Source organism: Podarcis vaucheri, assembly GCF_965113315.1.
Source record: "Podarcis vaucheri genome assembly, chromosome: 10".
Taxonomy (NCBI): Eukaryota; Metazoa; Chordata; class Lepidosauria; order Squamata; family Lacertidae; genus Podarcis; species Podarcis vaucheri.
In genome coordinates, this window is record NC_138748.1 from 57,416,995 (window position 1) to 57,431,197 (window position 14,203).

Consider the following 14,203-nt stretch of genomic DNA (forward strand, 5'->3'; position numbering starts at 1 on the left):
CTTTTTTTGGGGGGGGGGATGTTAAATAATTTTTTATTGATTTCTTCTTTCCACAATAAGTGATAATTCCACAAATAACATCAAAAACAGGTTTTCCTCCCTTTCCCCATATATACATTTATCCTTTCAACACTATCTCTTGCGAGATTCTTAAAATCTCGCTACTTCCCTCCATTTCCACTTCTTGTTCTTTATATATACCAAATTCTTCTGCATTTCCATATCTATGCTTAACCCATTATTATATCCTTAATTATCCAAATTTCTGGTAATTGCAAGAATTTAGTTGAAGCCTGTTAATGTTTCAGCTTGTTTATAATATTTTTGCACATATACAATAAATGTTTCCCACTCTTTTTTAAACTTCTCATTATCATGGTCTCTGAGCTTTGCTGTCAGTTTTGCCATCTCTGCATAGTCCATAAGTTTGATTTGCCATTCTTCTTTTGTTGGTATCATTTCTTCCTTCCATCTTTGAGCTAACAGGATCTGGGCTGCTGTTGTGGCGTACATAAATATCCTCTTCTGTTGTTTGGGTAGTTCAGCCCCTATTAAAGCTTCTGGTTTTTTTAACAAAATACATTTTGAATTTTTTTTCCAATTCATTATAAATCATTTCCCAGAAAAACAAATACTTTTGACGAAACAATACATATGTGCTAAGGAATACTCTCTCAGTTTCTGGGAAATGAGAGAGAAGTAAACCTTAGCACATATGTATTGTTTCCTCAAAAGTATTTTTTATGGTAAAATGCACAAGCTCACAGCAGTGTTGGGTGGCTGTAGTAATTTGTATCAAGCAACATGGAAACCTGATTTTGAAAAGATAATCTCACAGAAGTTTTAGGATTTTTTTATGAGTGAAGATCCCAAAATCTGCTCTGTGAATAACCAGAAGGGAGAACATTTGTAAGTCAGTGAGTTGTTGTTTAGTCGTTTAGTCGTGTCCGACTCTTCGTGACCCCATGGACCAGAGCACACCAGGCACTCCTGTCTTCCACTGTCTCCCGCAGTTTGGTCAAACTCATGCTGGTAGCTTCGAGAACACTGTCCAAACATCTTGTCCTCTGTCGTCCCCTTCACCTTGTGCCCTCCATCTTTCCCAACATCAGGGTCTTTTCCAGGGAGTCTTCTCTTCTCATGAGGTGGCCAAAGTCTTGGAGCCTCAGCTTCAGGATGTCCTTCAAGTGAGCACTCAGGGCTGATTTCCTTCAGAATGGATAGGTTTGATCTTCCTGCAATCCATGGGACTCTCAAGAGTCTCCTCCAGCACCATAATTCAAAAGCATAAATTCTTCGGCGATCAGCCTTCTTTATGGTCCAGTGAGTAGGTAGTATTTAATGCTACATCATTTCAGTCAAATCTATCCCCAATCTGAAGAAAGGAGTTGGGGGTTCCTTACTAGGCTGTACGCAAGTGGGGATTTCCCTGCCGCGTTCTGCCCCCACCCCATTCCAGCCTGTTCCGCCCCCTTTCGATGCCAAAAACTGTGTGTGTGTGTGCAGTCACATGTGACTTGAACTCACGCGAGTGTGGTGTTGCCTGTATCATCTTTTTTTGTCCTCCCCTAACATTAAGCAGTTTGGACTCTGTTATGGTAGAAATCAATAAAATCATAGGTACTGACCTTCCATTTGACCTGTTCTTTATTCTGTTTGGATTTACAAAATGCTAGGTGAAAATGTGAAAATGGTAATTCACCTTTCAATAGCAGCAGTAGAAAAAGACAACCCTGCTTTCATTGATTAGCGGTGTCTGAAGGTATCAGATATGGCTTACTCAGTCAAACTGACTAATATGATAACAATTAGAGAAGGGAGACAGCAAAATGTGTATTTATTGATAAATAGTTTCTTTACCATGTTTTAAGGTGGATTTAAGCAACAGTGCTTGTGTTCTGTGAACTTTGTTTTTGCAATTAATACTGCAAGCTTTGCAATATATGGTTACATAACTGCATATACAGTGGTACCTCGGGTTACATACGCTTCAGGTTACATACGCTTCAGGTTACAGACTCCGCTAACCTAGAAATATTACCTCGGGTTAAGAACTTTGCTTCAGGATGAGAACAGAAATCGTGCTCAAGCAGTGCGGCGGCAGCAGGAGGCCCCATTAGCTAAAGTGGTGCTTCAGGTTAAGAACGGACCTCTGGAACGAATTACCATATTTTTTGCACCATAACACTCACTTTTTTCCTCCTATAAAGTAAGGGGAAATGTCTTAGAGGGAATGCCTATGGGTGGCATGCCTACGGGTTTTCCTCCTCTAAAAATTACGTGCGTGTTATGGTCGGGTGCGTGTTATAGAGCGAAAAATACGGTAAGTACGTAACCAGAGGTACCACTGTATTATTATGTACATCTTGTATATTCACCAATAAATAAATAAATAAATAAAATGCATGCCCTTCTGCTTTATCCACATGCAGTCTCTCACACCATGCTATGCAGGTCATAAAAGCCAGGGAAAAGTTTTTTTCCTTTTTTTTTTGTACAGGCTTAATTGTGTTTGCTAGAATCAAAGATGTTTCTGAGAGACTTGTCTTAAAATTACTTCTCGGGCTACTGTTTCTTCTGGCAGGTAACTTGGAGCAAGCAAATGAAGAGCTGCGTGCAATAATTAAAAAGATTTGGAAGCGCACCAGCATGAAGCTGTTGGATCAGGTTGTGCCCCCGGCAGGTGGTGAGCACACCTTTTTTCTGTATTTAATACTGAAGGACAAATCAATATTTTTCCATGCAAAGAAATATTATTTATGATGGCGATGGCTAGACAAGTACTGTAATAGCCAAGAATGGGAAATGACAAGCTGAACCTCTGGTACATGGGTATTAGTGAATAGAAATCTGCATTAACAGAAAAAATTACAAAACAGTTGAGAGCAGCCAAACAGATATAGACAACTTTATTGAAAAAATGTGTTTTTCTTACTACTTTTGGAAACAAAAGAAGAACACTATGTAAGGCATTTAGATACACATGACAAACTCTGATGTGCATTTTAGGATAAGATATGTGAAAAGCTACTCCCTATTGTTATCAGTTATACACTTAAATAAGCACACTGATATGTATACAATCTCCCTTTCTACCTACCATTATTTGTTCCTCTTTCTATTCTGCTTACATGTTAAACATGGAACAATAAAATATATATATTTTTAATACTCTGTAACATGCTCTGTAATTACTTGGAAAAGAGAAGCCTAGCTTCTCTTTACAGTATATGAGAATAACTACTTGCCTGGCTGGACATTACCACCAGTAAATAACTATGCCCTGGTGAATGAGAAATCAACAAATAAATATAATTGTTTTCAGCTTCTTCTATGCTTTTAAACTTAGATGATGAGGTAACAGTTGGAAAGTTTTATGCTACATTCCTGATTCAAGAGTATTTCCGAAAATTCAAGAAACGCAAAGAACAGGGCCTTGTTGGCAAACCTTCACAGAGGAATGCTCTTTCCCTCCAGGTAAGAAACAGATATTGCTTAATATTATGCTACTGATCCACCACATCCACCATTTCCATAGTCTTTCCACCAAAGATATAAACCAACGAATCTCAAACTGTGGGAACATTGGGGAGGTACAACATCCTATTTGATGAGTCCCAGACCAAATTTTAAATGTATTCTGACTAAAACCCCATTGAATGCCAGCTTTATGCCCCTCCAAGACATGGCTATACAAGGTATCCTTTTGTGTACTTTTTATTGATTGTGCTCAGCTCATGCAGAACAAGCTTTGATTTTTCACAGGCTTTTCATTTCTATGATACCTTAATAGACACTCCCATTTATCTAAACCACTGAGCCTCTTGGGCGTGCCGATCAGAAGGTCGGCAGTTCGACAGGGGCAAACAAAGGTGTCATGACATCTGGGGCGGCAAACCGCTATGTGCGGTGCATGTGTGGCGTTGCTACATACGCCGTACATCGTGGGTTGCTGGTGGCAGTGCTCCAGTGCCGTACGGACAGTGCCGGGATCCTCTGCTTGCAGCTGCAGCCGCAAATGGAGAATCCTCCATTCGTGGCGGTAGTGGTGATGGAAGGATCCCACCCACTGTCTGTGCAGCGCCAACGGCAAACCGCTATGTACAGCACCACACATGCACTGTACATAGTGGTTTGCTGCAAGCGGCAGGATCCTCTGCTTGCAGCCGTGAATGGAGGATCCTCCACATGCGGTGGTGCGATGGCTGTTTGAGCCCCCGCGGGGTGCCTTCTTGTCACCCCCCCCGACATGGCACCCAAGGCACACTGCCCCCCCCCCGTTGCGACGCCACTGCGGTTCGAATCCGCACAACGGGGTGAGCTCCTGTTGCTTTGGCCCAGCTTCTGCCAACCTAGCAGTTTGAAAGCATACCAGTGCAAGTAGATAAATAGGTACCGCTGCAGTGGGAAAGTAAATGGTGTTCTGTGTGCTCTGGCACTTGCCACATTCCTCCATGCACCAGCAGTGATTTAGTCATGCTGGCCACATGACCTGAAAAGCAAATGCTGGCTCCCTCAGCCTGAAAAGCGAGATGAGCACCACACCCCATAGTCGCCTTTGACTGGACTTAACTATCCAGGGGTCTTTTACCTTTTTTACCTTTATCTACTCCAGTATTAGAATAAGCTTCTGCAGTCATGTAGTTTGCCAGTTTTTGCTTTAAAGTGAAAACTGAAACTAGCTTTTAGCAATGGAGAGGCAAGAAGAGGCTACTTATGCCCTTGCTTGCACAACAGCTTTGCAATGTATGCCAGTTGCATCCCCAACTGTCTGGTTGCTGCCACCACACTCCCTATTAACCACTATAAGTCCCAGGTTAGGTGAAATCTGGGAGGTCAGATAAATTGCTTCTAAAGGGACACTGTCCTGGCCCTTGCTGCCAGATTAAGAACTCAAACTTGGGTTTCTGTTTCTTCCAAACTACATAATGCACAAATCTATTATATATAGAAATGGCTAAGCATGAATTGAAATGTTGATCCAATAAATTCTACAACCCTGCCTCTTCCTTTTGAAAAGCAGGATGGGAGCAAACCTTAGCATGGCAAAAGACAGGCATTTCTCCTCTGGGTAGGCAATGAGGAACTTCTGTGAGTGGGCGCCAGCATCTGCATAACCATGACAAAAGAGATGCGGACTCAGTATCCAACTTATGCTCCAGCAGAGAATTCCTCACTAACAGAATATAATTTTGTCTTCCATTCTGTACCCTCGCTTTGCACCCATTTCCCTCCCTCTCCTTTCCCTTCCCTCCTCCGCTTGTCCACACTGCTTGCACAGACCATGACCATGGTAACCTCCTTCATCCTCCTCCTCCTCCAGGAGTGAATCACTCACACAAAATGGTTGCTACCTGTAGTTGCATGGGGTGGGAAGGGGATCCTGTAGGGGTATAATGTGGAGGAAGTGGCAGTGGGGTTAGCAAGTGGAGCAAGCAAGGACGCAACCGCTAGTTAAGAATAACGAAGAAGGAAGAGGGAAAACAGATAAAGCAGAATATTTAAAATAACAGGAACTTGTTGGTTCAAAGCTATCTAACCTAATTATGTGACTTACAAAAAAGGCTTCTGTTCTAGTGAACAATGCAGTGTAGATGCCAGCTGCAGAGTGTTATGATGGTCAATGAGGGACAAGAGACCCTCATTGAAGGATCCCGATATGAGTGGCCAAAACCTGCATGGGCACAGTCCATGTTTTAAGGTTTTCCTTTCCATATTGGGTTGAGTGACAGCTGGCACTTTTTTAGCCAGAGCACAGGTCACATCTGCAAACACCTTTAGGGAAGTTGGGGGAGATGGTAGTCATCTCCTGGGAATATGGGGAAGTGCCTATCTGAGGAACTGATATTTCTTGATGTTGTTGCCAGACTGAACTTGGTATGTGCTTTTGTACTGGTAGGTGGTTATGCCTGGTTCATTCAAGCAAAATGTAGGGCAAGAGAGCAGAGCTTTTCTCCACATGTCTTACTTACTAAGGAGAAATAACTAGGTTAAAATTCAAGTTCCATATTGGATTTTTTATATAGATTTTTGGTATAGGACCTCAAGAGTAGCTGGTGAGAGACATGCAGCTGAGCTGGAGCTATCAGCTCAAACCTGCTGAGTTTCTGAGCTAGAATAGGCTTATTTCCTCCTAAGGTAAGGGGAAGTGACATAGCTAAGCCTGACAGGACAGCTTACTCTATGACATTGACTCCTTCATGCATTAATTAGACTAACCACATTTTTCGCCCTATAGGACGCACTGTCCCTTAAGGCGCACCTAGGTTTTTTTTTGGGGGGGAATAAAGGGGAAAATTTTTATTCCCCCCCCCCACGGCGTGGGGCTGGGGAAGCCCGAGCTTCCCCCGACTCCAGCCCTCAGAACAGGCAACTCTCCGCAGGCCGCGGGAGACCAGCGCCAGGCTCTCATGCCTTGCGGAGAGCTGCGCGAAGTCTGGAGAGCGAGAGGTGTCGGTGCGCACCAACCCCTCTCGCTCTCCAGGCTTCAGCGAAAGCCTGCATTCGCCCCATAGGACGCACACACATTTCCCCTTCATTTTTGGAGGGGGAAAAGTACATCTTATAGGGCGAAAAATACGGTAAGTCCATTGGCTATATGAGGCTGGTCACCCCGCCACCACAACATCCCATTTCATTGAGGCTCAGTAGCTCTTAGGTGCCCAGTTCCAAGTAAGTTTCACTATTTTTTCTCTAACCTACTGATGTGCTAAATTATACTATTTTACAGGCTGGTTTGCGCACATTACATGATATTGGACCAGAAATTCGACGGGCAATCTCTGGAGACTTAACAGCTGAAGAAGAATTAGACAAGGCCATGAAAGAAGCTGTTTCTGCTGCCTCTGAAGATGATATTTTCAGAGTAAGTACTTTTCTAAAAACCTCCATTGGCCTATGGAATTAGATCATATTCTAACATATCAAATCACAAAAATCAAATAAATCTGTTATATCCAACAAGAAGCAATGTCCCCTGATTCTGTCAGATCAATAATTAAGGTTGGTTGTTTGGGGGGTGGATTGCTTCTTTAGGTTTAACAATGTACTAGGAAGCAGCTGGGGGACGCGGGTGGTGCTGTGGGTTAAACCCACAGAGCCTAGGACCTGCCGATCGAAAGGTCGGCAGTTCGAATCCCCGCGGCGGGGTGAGCTCCCGTCGTTCAGTCCCAGCTCCTGCCAACCTAGCAGTTCGAAAGCACCCCAAAAAGTTCAAGTAGATAAATAGGGACCGCTATCCAGCAGGAAGGTAAACGGCGTTTCCATGTGCTGCGCTGGTTCGCCAGCTGTGGCTTAGTCACGCTGGCCACATGACCCGGAAGCTGTCTGTGGACAAGCGCTGGCTCCCGGCCTTTTGAGCGAGATGAGCGCGCAACCCTAGAGTCGGTTACAACTGGCCCTGATAGGCAGGGGTACCTTTACCTTTAGGGAGCAGCTTGTCTGCACTTCTCTCTCTCCCTAGATTGGTGTCAACAAGATGAAACCTCATTCACTTCTCTCCTTAGATGGCAGTTAATTATGGAGGCTTAAAATTTGTCTTGCTTAATGTAAATGGCCTTAGGGACCCCATAAAGCCTGCACAAGTTGCCACTGCCCTGAAGAGGATGCGCCCTGATATAGTTATGCTTCAGGAGGCATATCAGTGAAGGAAGTCTACTCAGTGGCTGTTAAAAAGCACCTGGATTGATGACTAGCTCTGCTCTTTTGGGAGGATAGCATGTCAACAGCACGAGCCATTTGAATGTTCCAGAAGTAGGCCAGGGCTTTGTGGTGCATCTTGGGGCAGCCTTAAAATGGGATTAAACAAATTCATGGAGAATTAAGCTATCAATAGCTATTAGCCATGATAGCTTATGTTCGACCTCCACTGCCAGGGGCAGTATGCCTCTGAACACCAGCTGCTGAGAATCATAAATGGGAGAGTGGTTCCCTTCATGTCCTGCTTGAAATATTGGTGAAAATAATGACCATGCCTCATTTCAAACAATACTGCATGCATGCATAAAATAAATACATTGGAAGTGTCTATTTGACCCACTCACTAAGAATATGTTTTTGATTTTGTTCACAGAGAGCAGGTGGCTTGTTTGGAAATCATGTCGGTTACTACCAAAGTGATGGCAGAAGTTCATTCCCTCAGACATTCACCACTCAGCGCCCTTTGCACATCAATAAATCTAGCAGCAATCAGGGAGACACTGAATCCCCATCCCATGAGAAGCTTGTGGATTCCACTTTCACTCCAAGCAGCTACTCATCATCCGGCTCCAATGCTAACATCAACAATGCCAACAACACTGCCTTGAGTCGCTTCCCCAGCCCACCAAGCTACCCCAGCACTGTCAGTACTGTGGAAGGCCATGGCACCCCTCTATCACCCACTGCACGGATCCAAGAAGTTCCTTGGAAGCTTGGCTGCAGAAGGTAAAGAGCAGTAACTGTAGCAGTAGTTCTATTATTTCCTGTAAATATAGGGATATTTATATTTTGCATTCTTGCCCCTCCTTTGCTCTTTGCACATTTGTAGGCCATCCATATATGTGAAGAGCCACACAGGTCCCAGCCTAATATATGATCTGGGGAATGAAATAATAACCATAGGGAACAAGACTTGAGAGAGTTTGTGTTTCTCAAATAGAGATGAAATGAACATTATTGTCTAGTAGAAAAGTATTAGTACAACAACTAAGCATCTGCTGTAAAGATGATTTGACACCTCTGCCTTGAATTGATGGAAAGTGAGCTTGCTAACATAGCCCTGTCATAGTACACTGGGCAACATTTTGGCAAATGCAATGTGTTTCAAACTCATATTTTTTAAAATCTCAGTGTTTAGCAATAAAGTCCTTGGTTAATTTTAGAGAGCATTTAAGAAATGGTAGTTATCATTCATAATATAACTCATTCTTTGATTTTCAGATGAGTTTACATCCATTTACATAAATGTAACTAAGTCTAGAGCAGTCAAGTTTCTTTTGCAAGACAAATGCTTTTGCAAGAACTAGTATTGTTCTATTTTTCTACTTTTTCCTGCAAATCCAAAAGAAATCCAAATATATTTTATTTATTTTTCCTTTTCATCTATATTCCTGATTTGATCTTCTTTTCCTTCCTATACTTCCCTGAAGAACTAGGACACATTACTATGAAACACTGGGGCGGTAGGTCTTTCTCTTCCTGCTCTTAACATACTTGGGATATAAGTTACTTTATAGACTGATATTAAATATAAACTATTTATTTTCAGTACTGACAGACCTAGTGAGAGAGCAAAAGATCACATCACTGAACAAATAAATGATTACCGTAATTTGTTGTAATGTAGGGCATAGACTTACAATAAATTAATTTGAATGAGTTATGCAGAGCACTTATAAGTCATTTTGTAACTAATTCTGCGTGCTCAGGTCAAGCTACAAACTATGTGGGAGAGCCCTGACTGATCTTCCAACTTTCTTTGAAAAATTACAGAAATGTGCTTGTATGTTCAAGCGCAGTGAATCTGCTGCCTGGTGCCTTATGAACATGAAAGAAATACCATACACAGGACTACGTTCTTGGATCAAAACAGGCCACAACTTTATTGATTACAGATCTAAGTGGACTTTGGCCTGGGCATTGGGTGATTATCAGTTCAATCAGCCCAACTGGTGGCTGTCAGCAGAATGCTGTGCTGGATGAGGATGTGTCCCCTTTTTAACCCTGGGAAGCAAACCTAAGTGGAGACTGCAGGCAGTCTCCAGTTGGCTCTGCTGCTCAAGTGATGCTTCCCAAAGCCTGTCTGTGATTCGCCAATTTCACAGGCAGGCAAATTCAAATTAAATTCCTTTTTAAAAAATATTGAATAGTAGTTGTGGGGAACTCCTCATCTATTCAGAGTGGCACCAGAGCTGGAATAAATGTTTGACCTTTCACCTGTGCTGTTTGCTAGAATAACACCCAGAGAGAGAGAGCTGTAATTTGCCTTGTGGAGACAAATAGTGACTTATACTTTACACCACAAAAGGCAAATAGTAGGTTTGAGGGGCATTCAAAACAGTGTAGGAATATTACAAATCCCTCCTGCCCCACTACTGCTCTGAACAATTTGTGGTCTCCTGTGACTTCATTTAAGGTCTTGTTCTTTTAAAACTGGGAGACCTATCATGAATCTCCAGCATACCATATAATCTGGTCCCCCCAAGTCTTTTTTTCTGCTCTTTCAATGCATTTTTAAGTATGAAATGATTAGTCCAGTCTGATTCAGTGGTGATTAGTTCAAAATAATGCTGTTATTTCACATTAACGTAGAAATATTTTATTTTTCCACCAAATACTGATAACTGATAAATGTAAAGTAACAGTAATAGGAAACAGCTTAAGTAATCAATATAGGTTGTGGACACCAATTACAGTTTACCTTTGCTTTATAGGCAAGTTCTTCAGCAGTTATATCTCAGTATAGCATCAACAGGGGACAGTGTCATATGTTCATATATAAGCCCTGAATAAGCTACATAAACATTTGCTTGATCAATCAGTTTGTATCTCAGGTGTGTTTCTCCAAGCTTCTACAGTTAAGATTGCAGTGTTGTATCTTGGAGTTTATTTATTTAATATATTTATTTATATACCACTTCCTAAGTTCCTAAGTTGTGGTTTAAAAAGTTATCACTTTAGCGTGCTTTTGGGAAGTGACGCAAAAGTTCTATTTCAGAAGTATGGACAAGCATCAAGAACATGAAGCCTAAAGTACATGCTTTTCGTCCCCACCCTCACCCATCTCAAAATTTCCATGTTAATTATGACAAAGTTAAGGGCTAAACGTAAGGACTGCATCACACTTTTCTCATAATTTATGTTTTGTGTGTTTTCTTTGAATGGATGTGTTATAAAATAATGCAAAAGGAATATGTGTTTCTACGTTGCCTTCACTATTTCTATTTCTCTTATATTCATTAGATCCTGTTCCAGAGACAGTCAGGTGGCTATTGTTTGTGAGGAGGAGACTTGTCAAGAGGAAGAGAAATATGATGAGCAACTGAATGAAGAAATTGAGTACTGTGGTGAACCAAAGCTGGTACCAACTGAAATGTGAGTATTTTGCTATTGCAGCCAAGTAGGGGTTGTTAGGTTTGTGGGAGGGGGGCGTCCTGCAACTCCAAACTCATAAAGCAAAAATCCCAGAGATCCCATGTATTTCAAGCAAGGGAGTGAGGCTAAGAGTATACTTACACTGCCATTTTTCTCCATCCAACCATAGCACAGTTTGACCCTAGACTCTTATCCTAGCTTCCAGTCCTAATAGCACAAATCATCCTACGTGTTGCAGGATGGGACAATATATTTCCAATCTGTACTAACTCATACCTCAAATAGGAGCCATGTCCTCATTTGAAGCTAACTTGTCCTTTTCCATTACAGGCTCTCATGTAAAGATGATGAACACAGACAGTTAACTCCACCTGAAAACAACATTAGATACTCTCCAAAGAGTGGGTTCCTGCATTCCTCATCACTAAGTAATAATTCCAGCTTCATATGACAAACATGAAACGATATCTCTTCAGATTTTCTAACCGCAAGCATTTTTACTACATGGGCGTGTTGGGAGTACTGGGGTTCAGCCAATTTGAAAAACATTGGCACCTACAAAAAAATATTCTGCAGCTGTGGGAATTGTTAGGCTGCCTGTTTTAACTTTTTCAAAGCAGAATAGTTCTAATTCTCTCAAATAGCAAATGGGGTTGTAAACCTTTTTCAACTGTACTACTTATACAACGGGTACATAGTCCAATGACAGAATATTTCACTACCCCCCAAAATACCCTTTAAAAATTCTGACATATGTAAAACTAGGCATGCTAGGGAGAAAGATAGATTGGAACCCTTCTATCAGACAGCATGTTTTCTTTCTTCAGTGATTCCCCATCCAAACATTATGTCAGCCTCCACCTGCATTTTGATGTAGTACAGTCCAGACACAGGTTTGCCATCTCAGTGCGATGCAGGCCAAAAATCACATCTCGTATAAAAGAGATGTGATCGGTCTCCAACCTGTATCTGAATGTGGCAGCAGGAAGGAACCAACTGAAAATGCTTAACCTTTTCTGTATTTGCCGATTTTCTCCTGCAAGTCCACCCCCTTTTTCTTTCCAATCAGGCTTATTTCCAGTCTCGGATTCTAACTGGGGTAAAAGGGTGCTAAAAACAAAAAGAGTTGCAAGAGATCAGTGGTGTGCAGGAAAATATTGTGCATCTGCCTCTACCTGCCTGTTCTCCTCTGCAAATACCCTACCCCTTTATTAGTGATACAAGGCAAATATACAAATAAGAGCCTATGTTTGCATCATAAAATGTTACATGAAGTTCCACCCCTAATTGTGTTATGAAAGCAGCTTAAAATATTATCACACTTCTGTGCAACTGGCTTTGCAGGTCGAAGAGCATCCTTTCATCTGGAGTGTCTTAAGAGACAGAAAAATCAGGGTACGGAAGTCCCACAGAAGACAGCAGTGCCCTTGCATGTGGTACATCATCAGGTAAGCATTCATCAGTGAACATCTAACTATGGGATCACACTCTCACTAGGTATGCTTCTGAACTCAGCTGTTTCTGGATTGGGGACAGACAGCAATGGCCAGAAATGCTGATTTATCAATTACGTCTTATATGCCACCTGTACCTTCCTGAAAAACAAGAGTTTAGCAATTACTGTTGCCTTGGTGATCTTTCAGTTCAATTGTTGCATTGTACTGTATATAATCCAAAACATTCAGAAACCAAAGTGCAGCTTCTGACTGGCTGCAGGAAGCTCCTGCAGCCAACCAGAAGCCCTGTCGGACGTTTGGCTTCCAAAATAGTTTGCAAACCTGAACCGTCACTTCTGGGTTTGTGGCGTTTGGGAGCCAAAACGTTCGAGAACTATGCTGTTCGAAAACCAAGGTACAACTGTATATGCAGAGTAAAGAAGTATTTTCTTTTGTCTCTCTTGAATCCCCCTACATTCAGCTTCATTGGATGACCCCAGGTTACAGTATTATGAGAAAGGTTTTTCTCCCTGTCTATTTCTACCATATGCATAATTTCATACAACTCTACCATATACTCCTCTATTTACCTTAAGAAACCTTTTTTCTAAGTCAGCTTGTACAGTTTCTTTTCTCATATTATGATTCAACTTGCAGCCATCATCATGTACAATGTTCTCCTTTCTCTCTATCTATAGGCACTAGCAGTTGCAGGCCTGAGTCCTCTTCTTCAAAGAAGCCATTCACCCCTAAGATCATCTCGGTCATGTGCCACACCCCCTGCCACACCCTGTATACAAGATTGGTTACAGCAGCCTATTAAAACCTTGCGGCTTGAAGGAGAGGAATCCAATGAGAAACTCAATAATAGCTTCCCATCAATACATTGCAGCTCCTTGTATTCTGATAGCCCCAGCTCTAGCAGCACTCGAAAAGCCAGGCCGGTCTCCCTCACAGTTCCCAGTCAGACCAGAGAGTGTGGCAGACAATTTCACGGCAGCGCTAACAGCCTTGTTGAAGCGGTAAGTTGATGTGGTATTGGTAACTGATGTAACAATCATGACACTTATGGAGATCAGGCCCCAAAGTTACATGTATTGTATGCAATACATTGTATTTCATGGACACAAATATAGGAGGTTAAGCTTACTTTTCCTTTAGATGAATCCAAAACTCTTACAATTCTTAGATAGACCATTAATCTGAACAAGACCACCAATTTTTATCCCAGTCATGCAGTTTTTGAGATCCCTGTGAATTCTTTGCCTTTTACAAAAGTAATTAACAGTAAATGTATGAAAGGAAAATAATTCCTTATGTAGGATATAAAGTTTGTCAAATAGAAACAGGGAGGTTGGACCTGAGGGCAGGGGTTTATTAAAATGTTTACGTAATTGTCCAAGGCCATTAATATCCCCATTATTATAGCCTGCCCTCTTGATCAAGATTGCTATTCTATTCCTATAACCAGAATGTTCTATAAAGCAAAAGCTTTATCTGCTAGCACAAATATACAGAAGTGTAGTTTAATAAAATTACAGTTATTAAATGAACTAAACTGCATTTGTACTGTAGGCAGGAAGCTGTCAGGAGATACGTTAGCATGTAGCATCTCTCGCAGAAATGGCCAGTAGTGTAGGTTTGAAGCAAGAGAAACCCAAATTTATTTATTTTTCTAAATACTGTGAGTATTT

The 14,203-nt window shown here is 41.7% G+C and overlaps 1 protein-coding gene and 1 long non-coding RNA gene across 48 annotated transcripts in view; one reads left to right on the top strand and one right to left on the bottom strand.

Annotated features, from left to right (window-relative positions):
• CACNA1C (calcium voltage-gated channel subunit alpha1 C) overlaps positions 1 to 14,203 on the top strand; it is a gene marked incomplete at its 5' end in the record, with an annotated part of 519,781 nt that overhangs the window by 502,289 nt on the left and 3,289 nt on the right. For 32 of the 36 annotated variants that reach the window (XM_082240319.1, XM_082240308.1, XM_082240338.1 and 29 more), the window contains 9 exons: positions 2,585 to 2,686; positions 3,350 to 3,477; positions 6,731 to 6,865; positions 8,072 to 8,424; positions 9,129 to 9,161; positions 10,942 to 11,073; positions 11,404 to 11,501; positions 12,418 to 12,521; positions 13,208 to 13,531. In XM_082240319.1, the coding sequence (XP_082096445.1) occupies positions 2,585 to 2,686; positions 3,350 to 3,477; positions 6,731 to 6,865; positions 8,072 to 8,424; positions 9,129 to 9,161; positions 10,942 to 11,073; positions 11,404 to 11,501; positions 12,418 to 12,521; positions 13,208 to 13,531 (1,409 nt within the window). The remainder of the gene's footprint in view (positions 1 to 2,584; positions 2,687 to 3,349; positions 3,478 to 6,730; positions 6,866 to 8,071; positions 8,425 to 9,128; positions 9,162 to 10,941; positions 11,074 to 11,403; positions 11,502 to 12,417; positions 12,522 to 13,207; positions 13,532 to 14,203) is intronic. The other 4 variants (XM_082240340.1, XM_082240339.1, XM_082240313.1 and 1 more) reach the window with 1 other exon arrangement.
• The window catches only part of LOC309542102, a 100,241-nt gene that overhangs the window by 66,316 nt on the left and 19,722 nt on the right, over positions 1 to 14,203 (bottom strand). The window lies entirely within an intron of this gene.